This window comes from Triturus cristatus, chromosome 5_2 (assembly GCF_964204655.1).
Source record: "Triturus cristatus chromosome 5_2, aTriCri1.1, whole genome shotgun sequence".
Lineage (NCBI taxonomy): Eukaryota > Metazoa > Chordata > Amphibia > Caudata > Salamandridae > Triturus > Triturus cristatus.
The window spans coordinates 1,098,778,314-1,098,795,904 of NC_140588.1; the positions used below are offsets into that span (position 1 = coordinate 1,098,778,314).

The 17,591-nt window shown below is 46.1% G+C and overlaps 1 protein-coding gene across 1 annotated transcript in view; it reads right to left on the minus strand.

Annotated features, from left to right (window-relative positions):
• Nucleotides 1-17,591, minus strand: part of LOC146829761 (nicotinamide N-methyltransferase-like) — a 226,801-nt gene that overhangs the window by 157,856 nt on the left and 51,354 nt on the right. Inside the window, exon 2 of the mRNA XM_085608484.1 lies at nt 15,120-15,327. Coding sequence (XP_085464610.1) covers nt 15,120-15,327 — 208 coding nt within the window. The remainder of the gene's footprint in view (nt 1-15,119; nt 15,328-17,591) is intronic.

The following is a 17,591-nucleotide window of genomic DNA, read 5'->3' on the forward strand; positions in this document are numbered from 1 at the left end:
GGAGAACAACAACGACCACAACACCACCACCCTGCTCGACAACCTCGCCAACCTCGGACTCAAGCAACTGGTGACCGCCCCCACCCACCTCGCCGGACACACACTCGACGCCGTCTTCTCCTCCAGCAAAGACATCGCCTTCAGCCACGCCACAGGACTCCACTGGACGGACCACAGCTGCGTCCACTTCACCTTCAAAAGAACGACGACCCACCACCACCAGCAACAGGTCGCCCGCAGAAGCTGGAGCAAGATCACAGCCGACCAGCTCGCCGCTTCCCTGAGCCAGCACCCTCCCGCCAGCTCAGCGAACCCCAGCCAGGCCGCCGACAACCTCACGAAGTGGATCAGCAACTGCGCGGACGAACTCGCCCCACTGAGGACCCCGCCCAGCAGACCCGGCAGCAAGAAGGCCCCATGGTTCACCGACGAACTCAAGAGCTCCAAGAAGAACTGCCGAGCCCTCGAGAAAGCCTGGAGAAGGGAGCCAACTCCGGACAACATGACCACCCTCAAGCTTGCCACCCGGAAGCACCACCAACTGATCCGCGACACCAAGAAAACTGCATTCAAGGACCGGTTGGATAACAACGCACACAACAGCAAGGAACTCTTCAACATTGTGAAAGAGCTCTCCAACCCCAACGCCGGAAACAACGACACCACCCCATCGCAAGAACTCTGCAACTCCCTCGCCTCCTACTTCCACAACAAGATCGCGGACATACACAACAGCTTCAACACCCTACCGACGAACGCCACGTCCAACCCGACCGAACCACCGCCCCCCACCTCCACCCGCCGCGCCTGGACCCCGATCTGCACCGAAGAAACCGTCCGCATGATGAACTCCATCCCCTCCGGATCTCCGACCGACCCCTGCCCTCACCACGTCTTCAACAAAGCCGACGCCGTCATCGCACCCCACCTGCGGGACATCATCAACACCTCCTTCATCACCGCCACCTTCCCTGAGAGCTGGAAGCATGCCGAACTCAGCGCTCTACTCAAGAAACCAACAGCGGACCCCACCGAACTCAAGAATTACCGCCCCATCTCGCTGCTCCCGTTCCCAGCCAAAGTCATCGAGAAGACCATCAACAAGCAACTGGCCGCCTTCCTCGAGACGAACGGATCCCTCGACCAAACACAGTCTGGCTTCCGAGCCAACCACAGCACCGAGACCGCCCTCATCGCTGCCACCGATGACATCCGAACCCTGATGGACAACGGAGAAACAGCGGCCCTCATCCTACTAGACCTCTCCGTGGCCTTCGACACCGTCTGCCACCGCACCCTAGTGCAGCGCCTCAGCAACGTCGGAATCCAGGAGAAGGCACTGGAATGGATCATCTCCTTCCTCGACGGAAGAACACAGAGAGTCCATCTACCACCGTACAAGTCAGAGGCCACCAAAGTCATCTGCGGCGTCCCTCAAGGATCCTCGCTGAGCCCAACCCTCTTCAACGTCTACATGAGCCCCCTCGCGGCCATCGCACGCCAACACAACCTCAACATCATCTCCTACGCCGACGATACCCAGCTGATCCTCTCCCTGACCAACGACCCCGCCGCCGCCAGAGCCAACCTTCACGAAGGAATGAAAGAGGTAGCCGAGTGGATGTCGACCAGCCGCCTGAAGCTGAACTCGGACAAGACGGAAGTCCTCATCCTGGGATCCTCGCCCTCCGCCTGGGACGACTCCTGGTGGCCCCCCGCCCTGGGCACCGCACCCAAACCGACAGACCACGCACGCAACCTGGGCTTCATCCTAGACTCCTCCCTCTCCATGACCAAGCAAGTCAACGCCGTCTCCTCGTCATGCTTCAACACCCTGCGCATGCTACGGAAGATCTTCCGGTGGATCCCCTCCGAGACCAGGAAGAATGTCACCCAGGCACTCGTCACCAGCCGACTGGACTACGGCAACGCCCTCTACGCCGGAACCACCGCCAAGCTCCAGAAGAGACTCCAACGGATCCAGAACGCCTCAGCCAGACTCATCCTCGACATCCCACGACACAGCCACATCTCCGGTCACCTAAGAGACCTGCACTGGCTCCCGGTCAACAAGAGAATCACATTCCGTCTCCTCACCCACGCACACAAAGCTCTTCACAACCAAGGCCCGAGCTACCTCAACAACCGCATCAACTTCTACGCTCCCAAACGACACCTCCGATCAGCCAGCCACGCCCTCGCCGCCGTCCCCCGCATCCGAAGAACGACAACAGGAGGAAGGTCCTTCTCCTACCAGGCCGCCAAGACCTGGAACTCCCTCCCGACCGACCTGCGCCTGACCCAGGACCACCTCGCCTTCAGGAAGAAGCTCAAGACCTGGCTGTTCGGGCAGTAGCAGCACCCCCCCCCCCCAGCGCCTTGAGACCCTCCGGGTGAGTAGAGCGCTCTATAAATGCCTATGATTGATTGATTGCTGTTAATTCAGATTATTGGTTACGAAGTAATGGTGATGGACAGTCCTTGTAGAAGTTATGTCCTAAGTGGACGTTAGAGGTGTAAGATAAAGTTGGCTGCCAACCACTGATTATTATTATATTAGTATTAGTGTGAGCCAGGTATGTTACATATGGAATTACATAACTATATAATACCTTAGTGAACCTTAATTTACCAGCCTATCAAAAGTAGTTTGCTGTTTGTGCTGTTTCCAATCTGTACATTGTAAGTTGAAGATTGAGCTTGAGGGTGTGACTGTCTTTCTGGGTTCTATTGCTGGAATGTGTGGTAGCATAGCTGTTTTTCAAATAACTATGTTTTCAACTCTTTTCAAATGTGTGTATGCTAATGGGTACTTTGAATTATGGCTGGTATTGAGTTCCAGAACTTGGTTGTTTGCACTGAGAAATTAGAGACTCCTACAGTTTACTTATGATAAGGTAAGCCTTCAGCGCAGTGTCCTATTTTGCTTATAATGCTTGAATTTAGCCTGTAAGTATATTGGTCCTTTTCCTTGGCGACACTGTGGATAATGCAACATGCATTGAATATTGCCCTACTTGCTATAGGAAGCAAGTGGAGTGATTGTAAGACTGGAGTAATTTCTTCTCTTGGGTGAAGGTGGAGAAGAAGTCATTCTGCAGCATTTTTGATGAATTGTATTTTGTGCATGATGACTACGGGTGCAACAAGGTATAGGCTGTTGGTGTTGGCATAGTCAAGCTTGGAGATTACCAATGAGAGGAGGATTTGCAGTTTCTGTTGGTATCCAAGGTATGGGAGCATGCAACCTAGAGTTTTCATTCTGTAGAAGTCACTCTGGTTGGAGTTATTAACATGTGGTATCAAATTGAAGTCACATACATGGTTACCGCTAGGTTTCTGACTACTCCTGACCTTATTGGAGGATCTCACATTCCTAAGGCCATATGGTGGTAATCTGTTATTTTTGCTATTGTCCGCAGATCATAATATCTGTTTTTGCTGTATTTAGCTTTAAATGGTTGTCATCCATCTGTTTATGGCCCAAATGTAGCCATCAAGATTTGAATCACAGAGGTCTTCCAGACCATCAAGTTTTTAAATTATTTGGTGTCATCTGCATAGTTGTAACAGATGTATGTAAATGATTTATTCAAGTTTGGTAAGGAGGTTTTATAGATGTTAATTAATAGAGCTGATATGATGCCACCGTGCTCTCTATGAAGAGCTGATGTAGAAGCTGGTACCAACACTAGTTCCCAGTTTAAACTGAGAAGTCAAAAATTCAAGAGCATTGGCTGACATAACTTCTCACCTTTCACATATGATGTGCCAAACATTGCTCTTTGAAAAGATTGCACAACTGTACAGGACATTGAGACATGGTGCTCTTAAGCCAGCAGTGAAATGACCTAAACCTGATAGCCATTCAGAAGCACTGTTGAATCAAGAGGAAACTGTAGTTTCCAAAATGGCATAGTGCTTTGATTGGTCTATCGTGCTTACATATGATGGACATTGTTCTAGCATATAGTAGCCTGAAGTGAAATACAGTCTAGTGGAATAACATATATGCTCTAGAGATCTTTAGTTTGTTTTCAGGAGCCAGATAGTTTGTTAGGTTAATGTGCCTGCGACAGAAGACTGAAAATACCCAAATTAGCAGGATTGTGAATCTGAAATGATAGCCTGCCACGTCACAAAGGGCTGCTAAAACAGAATATTTATCTTTCTCAAATAGTTTAATAACTAGATAATCCTGCCAGAGTCAAAATTATGAGTATTCATCTTTCTGAACCATGTATCTAGAAAATATAGTCAGGGCATCTGAGGCAGAAAGCATTTGTTTTATGATTGACCTCTCTAGGACACTCCGCAGAATATCAACTAAACTTTTCAGGTTTTTATGTATGCGATTCAAGACCTTCATAGTATGAATCTGCTTTTGAATTAAATTGTCTCCTTTAAAACTGATTTTTATGTATGCGATTCAAGACCTGCATAGTATCAAATCTGCTTTTGAAATAAATTGTCTCCTTTGAAATTCGGCTTAATCTAATTTACGGTTATAGTGAATAGTCAGTCAGTCAGTCAGTCAGTCAGTCAATTATCTTTATTCGATTATTGAAAATCATAAAAGAACGAGCAAGAAAATACATAACAACATTTCATCAGATCATTAAATTTGCATACAATTATCAGAAAAAAGAAACAATTAAAATTGTACATTTAAAACATGCATAAATATTTTAAAAAGAATAAAAAGAAGGGTATGTTATAAAAGAGAGGAAGTTCATTTTTCACAGATAAAGTGCCTGTGCCTTAATTTGGACTTATTCAAACGTACTCCTGCCACTAGAAAACTAGCGACAGCGAAGGCTACTTTTATATTAGGAAGAAGTTGCAAGAAAAGCAGAGCTGGTTTTACCTGAATAAAGCCCTGAGAACGTAAAATAGGGAGCAAGTACCTTTTTCTAATCTCAATGTAATGACCGCAGAACATAATAAAATGCATCGTGTCCTGAACCGAAAAACAATCGCAATCACAGGGTTCAGCGTCATCAGGTCTGGCCCAAGTTCCAAAGTTACCCAAGATAAAGTGGATTAAATCGAAACGAAATCTCGTTAAGAGAAGACGATGGTAAGGGTTTGTTACTCACACAAGGTATGGTTCAATTCCAGGAACAGAGGTGAGCAAAAAGCGTTTCCTTACCATGGGTTTTTTTAACTCTTGTGCTTCCCTTTCCAGAGCGTATAGATTTAACAGGGTATTTTTAACTGATTTTAAGTCTTCGGAAGTTATTTCATCCGGAGATGAAAAGAGCTCCGGTCGGCCTGCTAAGGACAGCTGAGTTCTCACATATCCTACCCATGGGATTTTAAGTGCTCTGTCCAGGGCTAAACAATCTTTTAAAATGATGTGATTTAATGTAAGCTCCTGGTTAAGCCAGATTTTTAACCAGCCAATCACTGGTGCTAATTTCAAGGCATCAGCTATATAGCCCAATCCTGCCTCTGTATGTAATGCAAATATCGGGATTGATTGTGGAACAGAAAGAAGAGATCTTAAGAATTTATTTTCTACATTCTGTATTTTAATGGGGTTAGTATATCCCCAGATAATGGAGCCATACTGGGCGACTGACATGCATTTTGCTTTATAAACTTTAATTATGCTTTCCATAGGACGGGCGCCCAGTTTTTTGGCAAAACCCAGCAGCCCTGCGGTTGCTCTAGCGACAGCATTACTTTTAACCAGAAGCTGAGAGCCCCAGGAGCCCTTTTCATCAAAAGTCACACCTAAATATGGGAAAGAAGGAACTCTCTTTACCTCCTTCCCTGTGCAGTAAAATGTTAGCATCTTTTTTTTTTTTCTGCCTGCGTGTCCAGAGATCATTACATGTGATTTATCTGTATTAATTTTCATGTCCAAAGATGCCATAAAAGCTCCAAAGGATAAAAGGAGTTTATTCAATGCAACTCCAGAGCGTGCAAGAAGAACAGCGTCATCCGCGTACAGGAGGACAGGTATCTTTGTCTCCCCTGCTCGCGGAATATCACTGTGTGATGTTTGCATTACTGTCTCAAGGTCATTGATGTATAGAGTAAATAATAGGGGGGCGAGTATACACCCTTGTCTAACCCCCCTCTCAGACTTAAAGAGACAGGTGCATCTTCCTTCCCTAGTGACTCTAACAGAAGTCATAAGATCCTTATGTAGCTCAGCTAAGTAATCAACTAAGGGTGGGTCAAGGCCCATGGCCAACAGGATCCCCCACAGCCTCGACCTGTTAACTAGGTCAAAAGCTGAGGAGAGGTCCATAAAGGCCATGTACAGTGAACCACCCCTAGCGACCACATATTTGTTTATAATAAGCTCTAGGTTTAGGCATTGATCTAAAGTTCCTCTTTTGGCTCTAAAGCCATATTGTGCATTAGATAAAATACCCTTACTATCTAAAATCGTGGACAATCTGCCTAACAGGACTCTCCCCAAGATTTTGACACTTGAATCAATAAGAGAGATGGGCCTGTAACAGGCCGGATCTGTCCTCTGGCCCTTTTTGAAGATTGGCACAATGGTCGAAGTTGCCCAACTGGAGGGGAAAATAAATTCCCTAGTGGCGTTAAAAACGTTAGTTAAAATTTTTGAGCTAAATTGAGGGGCGGTCTTAAAGAAGTCTGCAGGGACCCCATCTGGCCCCGGTGCCTTTTTACAAAGTGTATCTTTTAGTGCAAGTATCACCTCTTCCTGAGTGAAAGGAGGAATTTGAGTGAGTGATTTTAGTGCTGTTGTTTCACAATCTGTTGTGGTGTGAGTTTGACTATAAATGTTACTAAAGTGTAACACCCATTGTTCATCTGGGATAATACAGTCAGCTCTTTGATTATCTAATCCCACAAAATATGGATGGTTTATGACTGCCCAGAATTTCGCACTATCTTTCTGTGTCTCGGGCAGTAACAAATCATTCCAAGCCTCATTTTTAATCTCAGATTTCCTCTTCCTAATAGCAAGATTGTATTGTTTCCTCAATGAAGCTATCAGTACTCTATTTCTAGGTTTACACTTTAGAGCTTTAAGAAGGGCTGAATGGGCCCTAGAACAGTTTGAGTCAAACCATCTAGGGCCAATTGGTTTGTTTGACTTTGCCTTTATGGTCAGATCTAAATTAACTTGATGACATATAGCACCAAAGGCATCAACCACTTTGGCACTCGGGTTTTCGTTATCAAGACAAATGGCAATTTCATCAGCAACTTTGGCCAATGTCTCCTGTAAGAAAGATGTTGGGATAACTTGGTCCCATTTTAGCCTACGATTTTGATCTTTAAGCTCAAGACCTGGTGCGCACAATGTGTCAATCTTCCTATTTTCCAGGGCTCCAAATGCTAAAACCTCTAAAATCACAGGATTGTGATCGCTAAAAACAGAAGTTTCTACCGTATAAATGAATATTTTAGGTAGAATACTTAAAGAAACAAAAATATAATCTATAATTGTACCAGAATCATGACCCACATATGTTGGTAGCCTCAAATCGTTTGAGCAGGTACAAGATTCATAAAGGTTGAGGGTAGCCAAAAATGATTCCAAGATCTCTCCGCATGGAGTGTGTTCGAAATGCGGAGATGAAGGATGAAAAGGAAGTATCTCAGTTTCCCTCTGACAGCCTGCCAAACAGGGATGGATATTAAAATCTCCCATAAGGATTACCTCAAGTTCACAACAGCTATTCTCAATATGAGTAGATAAGAGATCCTGTAAGGCTAACAAATGCTCGTTAGAAAATTGACTGGTCGAAGAATTATAAAAATTTGCGAATAAAATAGGGTTACAGTTTGATAAGGTCAATTCAACCATTAAGCAGTTTTTAGATTTAGACTGGATATATCTGGGTTTGCCTTTAACGTCAAGAGAAATATACACAACTAGCCCACCCCTAGCTCTTCCTGCTTTACTAGGGACTGCAGGCACTGAGAAATGAGAGTAGCCATCTAGGGGCAAACACTCTGACGTGTCCCAAGTTTCCTGGAAAGCGAGAATGTCATAACTCCTGATTTTGTCCAGCCACATTTTGTCTTTAAATTTGGTTCTAAGTCCAGCAATGTTCCAGCTCAAAGTTCTACAGGCTCTATTGCCTGCAGAGAACTGGAGAGGTAAAACAGGAGCAGGCTGTGGTTCCTCAACATCATTAATTTGACTTGGCAAAAGTCAATCATTTTGATCCATAAAAGAAAGTGGCGCAAAACGGTTAAACAGTTCCAAAGGTTGTGTAACAGGGTTAAATTCAAAGGGTTGTTGTCGATAGGCTGGTGCGTTATTCCTTATATCTTGACCCCATCTAGAGTGAAAATCCCAATTTGTGTTCCATCCTAAAACAGGAGTCTTTGGGATTGATACATTCTGCTGTTCCCCATAAAAAAATTTCAGAGTAAGGGGAACCACAGTGCCTTGTCTTCGTTGAGGGGGAAGGATATTTGCAAGAATATTAGGAAGAACATTTTGGTTTGAAAAGCTCACGGCCACACAATCACCTTTGAATTTTTTTGGGCGATTTCCCAGCCAAGGAACCCTAGATGCTGTTTTGATTACACTTGCGAGATGTTGCTGTCCTCCTGGAGCTAGCCGCACATTGCTAGTTAACCAGTGTAAAGCTTTGCTACACAGTGAGTTCGAACTTTCCACCGAGCCTCTTTCTAATGGAGGAACATTTGCAAGGACTAACACCACGGGTGTGGCTTCAACAATAAATTGCAGGGGATCCGTCGTAGAAGTATGGGGTTGTAATGTTTGCATGTGGGTAACGTTTGCCGCAGGAATTGGATTTGCTGGGGGACACTGAGACGTAGAGGACCCAACAACAGCGTTGGGAATCAGTGACGATGGATTCTCCCCAGAAGGCTCTATTCCCTTTCCGGCACCCAAAATAGTTCCCTCAGCGGCTTCCCCATGTTTATTGTTCAGAAGAGTAACTATCGTGGTTAAATTTTCAATGCCACTTGCAACTGTATTTTGATAACCACCCAGCTTCTTGACCTCTGCTTGTAATTTGTCTATCTTAGAAATGAGGGGTTTGATAATAAAATTGATTTTAGTCTCAATAAAGTCCGCAATTTTGTCTAAGAGGGCTTCTTCAATAGAACAAATAGAGGGATCCTCAGCATGATTCATTTGTGTAGATTTTGAGGTATTAACCCTCTTCCATTTAGCCCCAGAGCGTAGACCAACCCGCTTAAGAGGGATCTTGGTGCATTGACGTTTGGGTCTAACTTCATGAACTGTAGGAGTTAAGTCAAGAATAGGCACCTGGGATGTCTGAGACTGTGTGTCTTGGTCAGAATTAATATCAATCGAAATATTTATATCACCCTCAATAAACGAATCTTCAGAGGCCGGGATTACATTGTCCGGAATATCAGGTATGACTTGTGCAACAGTGTCAGCTGACATGGTGGCGCTAAAAACATCTTGAGTGTTAATTTCATCAGACGAAGTAATAGCAGAAGTGGGTGGGGACAAACAAAGTAAGTCCGGTGATTGGCTCAGCCCCAATGACTCCCTCCTTTGCGTATTGATCTTCTGTACAGTCTGAACCAAATAATTGTTCATCTTGTTATTTTGAACTGTGACTGCTTTTTTAGGCATGACTTATACTGTAACTGCAAAACGTGCGAAATAATGATTTTGGGGAAATCTGTGTGCTCTACTTACTTGCACAAAGATGTCCGATATGACTCCTGCAGCATGTGTGGCCCTGCCCCTGCCTCTTCCTGCCGATGAGGGCCGTAGAGGGCCCGCCCTTTGCCCGGGCTTCGCTCCGGGCGTCCCACACGCGTCCCGCGAAGCGGGCCTGACGCTGATTTTATGCGCCTCCTGGCGCCGTTGATGCGTGCGTGCTGTGCGCCGCCGCAAGTGCTGCCGGGATTCGTAGTCCCGTGCGGCGGCGCGGGATCTGGCTGGCGATGACTCCTGGCGGTGGCGGCACAAGCGCGTGATCTGTATGGACTCTTGGCGATGGCGGCGTTCAGGTGAGTACGGTTCCCCCCGCTCCGCCGGCCTGACGCTGATTTTATGCGCCTCCTGGCGCCGTTGATGCGTGCGTGCTGTGCGCCGCCGCAAGTGCTGCCGGGATTCGTAGTCCCGTGCGGCGGCGCGGGATCTGGCTGGCGATGACTCCTGGCGGTGGCGGCACAAGCGCGTGATCTGTATGGACTCTTGGCGATGGCGGCGTTCAGGTGAGTACGGTTCCCCCCGCTCCGCCGGCCTGACGCTGATTTTATGCGCCTCCTGGCGCCGTTGATGCGTTCGTGCTGTGCGCCGGCGCAAGTGCTGCCGGGATTCGTAGTCCCGTGCGGCGGCGCGGGATCTGGCTGGCGATGACTCCTGGCGGTGGCGGCACAAGCGCGTGATCTGTATGGACTCTTGGCGATGGCGGCGTTCAGGTGAGTACGGTTCCTGAACGCCGCCATCGCCAAGAATGATAGTGAATAAATTGTTGTAATGAGGTCCTAATTAAACTGAGTGTTGAAGCCCTTGCTTCAATTTTTTTCCATTTTTGGTGGGAAGTGCAAATCCAACATGACTCCTGCGAAAATTAAAAAAAACAATGCTTTTATGTCCTTGGGAGGTGTTCTTGTGGGATCCAACAAGAGGCCTAGGGGGTCAAGGTGTCTCTACTTTGCCCCTTTTTCTTTTTTTTGAAACATTTTTTCTTGTAACTCAGTTCATCCGAGTCACAAGATGGCACCCAACACTTCCTGGTTTGAAGTGTTGGCAGCCAATCAGATCTCAGGCACGAGATTGCAAGGGTTCACAGATCCCTCGCGTCCCTCAATATAAAACTGGGAATTTCTTTACATTTCTCAGCAACTACTTAATAGATTTACACCATTTAACAAACAGAGTGCTTTCTGGACGAAGAGCTGCCTTTTTGACACATTTGGTGTAATTCTGTTCAGTAGTTTGGACTGTAACCATGTCTAAAGATTCCGATGGAAATTAACATGGAGAAAAGGTATTTTGTGACCCCAACCCCCTTTTTCTTGGCCATGATTGACAGATCACCACGAAATTCTCAAGATAGCAGATGAAGTGAGCATCAAACTAGTTTTACGAATCTATGCATCAGTGATGTCATCAGTGATGTAATTTCAGATGTCATCAGTGATGTCATCAGTGATGTCATCAGTGATGTCACTGACCATGTCATGAGTGATGTAATATGTGACGTCATCAGCAGTGCATTGCGGGGGCGCGAGTTATAGTTAGCTGAACTAACTATAACGGGGGAATTTCTAGGGTTTTGTACGAGGGAAATGTCCAGCTAACTATAACGCCCCTGAAACCTATGGTTTTTTCAGTGAATTTCTAAGGTTTTTTAAATGCCAATTCCTAACTATAACGCCCCTGAAACCTTTGGTTTTTTCAGTGAATTTCAAAGGTTTTTTAAATGCTAATTCCTAACTGTATCAGGCCTGAAACCTATGGTTTTTTCAGTGAATTTCAAAGGTTTTGTAAATGACAATTCTTAATGTATTAATTGGTATACTGATTTTTTTTATACTGATTTACTACATTTTTTTTTTAATTACATTATAATTACATTATACATTACAATACAAAATATACTTTCTCAGAATGAATTACTTTAGTTTAAATACTTGGCAAATAGGCAACAGACTTTTAAGTACAGTAGTTACAGTTGTTGCAATGGCCAACACAATTTCAAACACAAAGCAACATTGAGCTCAATGTGAATTTCTAGTTAAATGCAATTAGTTACTTTATGAATTACTTTTCTAACCACAGGACTGGGTCCTAGATTCAGTCCTTGGACATTTCCTGTAAACAGTTGAGTAAAAGCGTTTTGGTTACAGTAGTTATTTTTAAGGAATATTATTGTATTTTAAAAGTTGACACTTAGAAATTTTTTCACATAGAATCACCAATGTTATCCTACGGCAGAAAATTCACTTAGCAGGTAAGTAGTGTTATCGTTACTTTTTCTTACTCAGTGGTGGATCCTGGATCCAGCACTGGCCAACCTCCTATAAACAGTTGAAAGAATGTGTTTAAGTCATACAGACGATTTTTTAGGAATATTTTTATTTTGTAAAAATAGATAGAAACTTTTCTGCTGAAAACCACACAATGGATTCCTATGGAAGGAAATACAAGTTACTGGTCAGTACGCTTAGAATTACTTTTCAGGGTCAGTGCTGGGCTAATAGATGCAGCACTGGGTTCTCTCCTGATTACAGGTGAGTAAATCGGAATTCGTAGTTCGGCTGATTTTAGAGGAATATTTGTACGTTTAAAAAATGGACAGAACATTTTTTGCTGAAAACCACACAATGGATTCCTATGGAAGGAAATACAAGTTACTGGTAAGTATGCTTAGAATTACTTTTCAAAGTCAGTGCTGGGCTAAAAGATGCAGCCCAGGGTTCTCTCCTGATTACAGGTGAGTAAATCAGAATTCCAAGTTCGGCTGATTTTAGAGGAATATTTTTAGTTTGTGAAAATAGACACTTAGAAACTTTTCTGCTGAAAACCACACAATGGATTCCTATGGAAGGAAATACAAGTTACTGGTAAGTACGCTTAGAATTACTTTTCAGAGTCAGTGCTGGGATAAAAGATGCAGCACTGGGTTCTCTCCTGATTACAGGTGAGTAAATCGGAATTCGTAGTTCGGCTGATTTTAGATGAATATTTGTACGTTTCAAAAATGGACACTTAGAAACTTTTCTGCTGAAAACCACACAATGGATTCCTATGGAAGGAAATACAAGTTACTGGTAAGTACGCTTAGAATTACTTTTCAGAGTCAGTGCTGGGCTATAAGATGCAGCCTAGGGTTCTCTCCTGATAACAGGTGAGTAAATCGGAATTCGTAGTTCGGCTGATTTTAGAGGAATATTTGTACGTTTCAAAAATGGACACTTAAGTTGGGAGATTAAGTCCCCTTGAATCCTGAGGTCCCCTGGCGGCCAACTAGCCCACCAGGTACCTCCAGTAAGTGCCATGGAGCTGCATTGCAGAGAGGTGTATAAACGGGCGTGGCCTCATTACACCTCTCTGCAACGCAGCCCCCTGGTGCATACTGGAGGTTCCTGGTGGGCTAGTTGGCTCCCAGGCACCCCCAGTATTAAAGGGGAATTCGTTCCCCCTCTGCAAATGCGCCAGGGGGCGCGTTTGCAGAGTGATGAAAGGAGGGGGCGTGGCCTCCTCCCGATCCCATTTTTTTTTTTCTTTTTAAGAAGGGAGGCTGTGTAGCTCCCCTTCTTTTTCTTATTTTTTGGCCCTGGGAACCCCATCCCCCAGGGCTTGCCCCCTATTTTTTTTTTTTAAATGTGGAGGGGGGCCACGTGGCCCCCCTCCTGAGGCCTTAATTTGCCCCGGGGACCCCATCCCCCGGGGCATGGCCCTTTTTTTTTTTTGGAGGGGGGTTGCATTGCCCCCCTCCTGTGGCCTATTTTGGCCCCGGGGACCCCATCCCCGGGCCGTTTTTTTTAAATTATTTTTTTTATTTTAGGGAGGGGGGCCGCGTGGCCCCCCTCCCGGGCCACTACAGGCCCCGGGGACCCCATCCCCTGGTGCCTGGCCTCCGTTGGGGACCGTGGGGGGGTCCCCAATCCCCCCACGGCCCCGCCGGCTCCCAGCCTCCTGCAGGAGCCGGCATTGCTTTTCCACATGGGGAGCAGCTAACATGCTGCTCCCGATGTGGAAAAGCAATCTGCTTTGCTATTTGGAAGAGAGAGCAGGTTTCCCTGCTCTCTCTTCCAAAAAGCAAAGCAGTTTGCAATGGCAGGGTGGGAGCCGCAAGGCTCCCGCCCTGCAATTGCAAACAGCAGTGTCCCGGTGGTGGGCACCCCGGGACACTGCAGGAGCTGGCCCTGGACGACAAGGCTCCAGGAGGGGGGCCACGCGGCCCCCCTCCCACTTAAGGTAAAGCCCCGGGGGTGGCGGTCCACGGGGCTGCTGGGGGGCCATGAGCCCCCCCGCATACATTAAGATAAGCCCCAGGGAGTGGCGGTCCCTGGGGCTGGGGGGCCCCTCTGGACCCCCCATTATAATATTTTTAAAACAAGCCCCGGGGGGTGGCGGTCCCCGGGGCTGTGGGGGAGCCATGAGCCCCCTGCATACATTAACTTTAAGCCCTGGGGTGTGGCGGTCCACGGGGCTGGGGGGCCCCTCTGGGCACCCAATGACTATGAAAAATTGCCCCCGGGACTTGGCCCCTCGGGGGCTAATTGTAAACGAAGCGCGGGAGCCAGCGCTTCGTTTTTTTTTCCGTCAGCGGGATGCGCATCCCGTGATTTTTTTAAACCATTTTTTTTGGGCCTTGGGGGTCCTTGTGGGACCCCCTGAGGATACCTAGGGGGTCAGGGTTTTTCTACCCTGCCCCTTTTTCGCATGTTGTTTTTTTTGGGGCTTCTTGTGCCTCGGTTCTACCGAGGCACAAGATGGCTGCCAACACTTCCTGATCTGGAGTGTTGACAGCCTATTAGCATTCAGCTCGTGCACGGCAGGGTGCGGGCTGGGTGCAGGGAGGGTGCGCGGATCCTCCTCGGCCATAGATATCACTAACTTTTTTACCCTCATTTTCTTAGGAACTACTGAACGGATTTACACCATTTAAGCAAAAGGCACGAGTCTGAACTGAGGACTACCTCTTTGCCAAATTTGGTGTAATTCCGTTCAGCAGTTCGGGCTGTAGCTGAGACAACAGGTCCTATGCAAAATTGCATGGGGAAAACGCGTTTTGGGACCCCCCTTTTTTCTCGGTCCCCGCTTGACGAATCACCGCAAAATTTTCAGGGTAGGAGCGGAGCTGGCCAAAAGTTTGGAAAATTTCGCGAAGATTCGTCAATCGGCGCCAGACTTATTGGGAATAGAATGTTGCGGATTTCCTATGGAAAATAGGTCCTAACTATAACTATCTACTGGCGACCGCCAGTAGATAATATACATACGCACATTTATATATGGGTATCGCTTATGATCAGGTATATTGCAAAGAAGATTTTCATTCTATCTAGTCAGTGATTTCAATACTTTCATTTTATTAAACTCTCCTATTGGGCATTCACATTCTTTCTAAGGGGTTTAAGATGAAAGTCTGAATTGATGAGGTAAGTAGGACTGATTTATCAGAATGCTGGATCCTTACCCACTGCCCTTAAGCTCACAGATTTTCTTTATTGCGTCACTCCAGTCTATGGCACCCGGTTCATTCTTCAGCCATTTCCGTACCTCCTGAATGGATTTGTCATCTGAGCAGCCAAAGATGATCTCGTTGAAATACTCACATGCTGGGAGAGTGTAGTAGATATAAGGACCACAGGTAAGTCCAATCAGGGTGTCACCTTTAACGTCACCTGTTTAGAAATATTTTCAATAATGTGTTACACGTGTTAATAATAAATGGACATATCCATTTTGCTCATCATTATCATTATATATTTCAATTTGTAGCCTCCACGAGTCACATGAGTCTAGCACATCCACTCTCATGCTCTGATTTGACCTTCCTAAACTCCTCAGATTTAGCTTAGGGTGAAGGACCTACAGACTCTCATTTGGGATTAGCTGCAGCATCCGGAAGTTGGAAGTGTATCTCTTAATGCATACCTTTCAGCTTCAACCTTGAGTGAAAATAGACAGGTTTTGGGGACCCTCTCATTGTTCTCTGCACCTCTCTTATAGATAGAGGGGCTTATTTACACCGCTGTTGCGTCACTACTTGTGTTGCTGCAACGGCGTAAATAATGCCCCATGTTGTGTCATATTTACAAAACGATGCATCTAGGAAGATGCATCACTTTGTAAAACCATGTGCTACATTATACCTGCGTCAGGTATAATGTATGCAGAGTGGGCATTCCCTGGTATTAAAGCCTCGTAGAAGTGACGTATTGAAATCTATATTATTTCAGTGCACCACATCTAGGTTGCTAGTGCATCAATATCTTACGCCTGCCTCATAGCAGGCGTAAGACTGATGCATGCCCTTTCACATGGGGCTTGCCTCATGTAAAAAGAACATAGCAGGAGTTGTGTCACGCTTCCGACACAACTCCAGCAATGCGTCATTTTTCATTCAAAGCGACATGATGCGTCATACAGTAAAAATTACGCATCAATGGTGTCGCAAGGAGGGCGCACTGAGAAGTATTGCTTCTCTGCTTTATCTCAGCGATGCAACACTTCTCATAAATAAGGCCCAGAGTAGCCACCTTTGTTAAGGCAATTTAACGACCACTTTCCAATCTCAATTCTTAGTCATTCTTGCACTGTCTTTGCACATATGTATCCACAGTGATGTGGTGCTGTCATAAAACATTAAGCAAACAATGTTTATTCTTCTGAGATATCTTTCCTGTTTTTCCCTCACCCTCTACCTTTGCTCCTCATGACCATTTCCTCTTTTCTATTTCTTTCTCTTTTCTTTCTCCCTCTACTCTTGTTTTATTTATCTTTCATTTTGTGTTCTTGTGTTGTTTCGCTCTTTCTGAAAGCATGACTGCGCGGCCCAAAGCCGGCTGGAATTTACCTTAAACAACCAATCATGGAACGAGCAAGGGCTCTATAAATACATGCTTTAAGCTGTGAGCCACGAAGGAGGACTCACTGGAAACGCAACTATGGCTGATGTTTCAACAGAAGCACTCATTCAGCAGCTCAGGCCTTTTTGCATCAGTTGATTTAATCACTTTTCCAACCTTCAAAAGCTACGGCCGAAATCGTGGCTGAAAGACAAACAGGAACTGACAATCTGCGCATGTTCTGGCAGAAGTTAAACCTTTACAGGACGCCAGGCCTGCACCCAATCCTGAGCTTTGGAAATCAGAAAAGATGAATCGCAAATTGTTGCTGTGTCAGTTAGTAGGTTTACCTACACTAGACTGCATGTCAACAGCTAACACCCTCTTCAAGGCAGGCTCTGACTTCCACCTCCCAGGCTCTGACTTCCTCCCCACAGGGTCTGACTTACATCTCCCAGGCTCTTCCACCCCCCAGGCTCTAACTTCCATCTCCCAGGCTCTAACTTCCATCTCCCAGGCTCTAACTTCCATCTCCCAGGCTCTGACTTTCACCTCCGATGCTCTGATTTCCACCTCCCAGGCTCAGACTTCTACCTCCCATGCACGGAATTCTAACTCACAGGCTCGGACTTCTACCTCCCAGGTTCTGACTTCCATCTACTAGGCTTGGACTAGACTTGACTACCACCTCCCAGGCTCTGACTTCCACCTCCTAGACTCAAGCTTCCACCTCCCAGGCTTTGACCTCCACCTCACAGGCTCTGACTTCCACTCACAGGCTCTGACTTCCAACTCCCAGGCTCGGCCTTCCACCTCCCAGGCTCTAACTTCCACCTCCCAGGCTCTGACTAAACTTGACATCCACCTCCCAGGCTCAGACTAGACTTGACTTCTAACTCCCAGGTGTGAACTTCCACCTCCCAGGCTCTGACTTCCACCTCCAAGGTTCGGAATAGACTTGACTTCCACCTCACAGACTCTGCCTTCCACCTCCCAGGCTCTGACTTCCCACTCCCAGGTTCGGACTTCCACCTCCCAGGCTCTGACTTACACCTCCCAGGCTCTAACTTACACCTCTCAGGCTCAGACTAAATTTG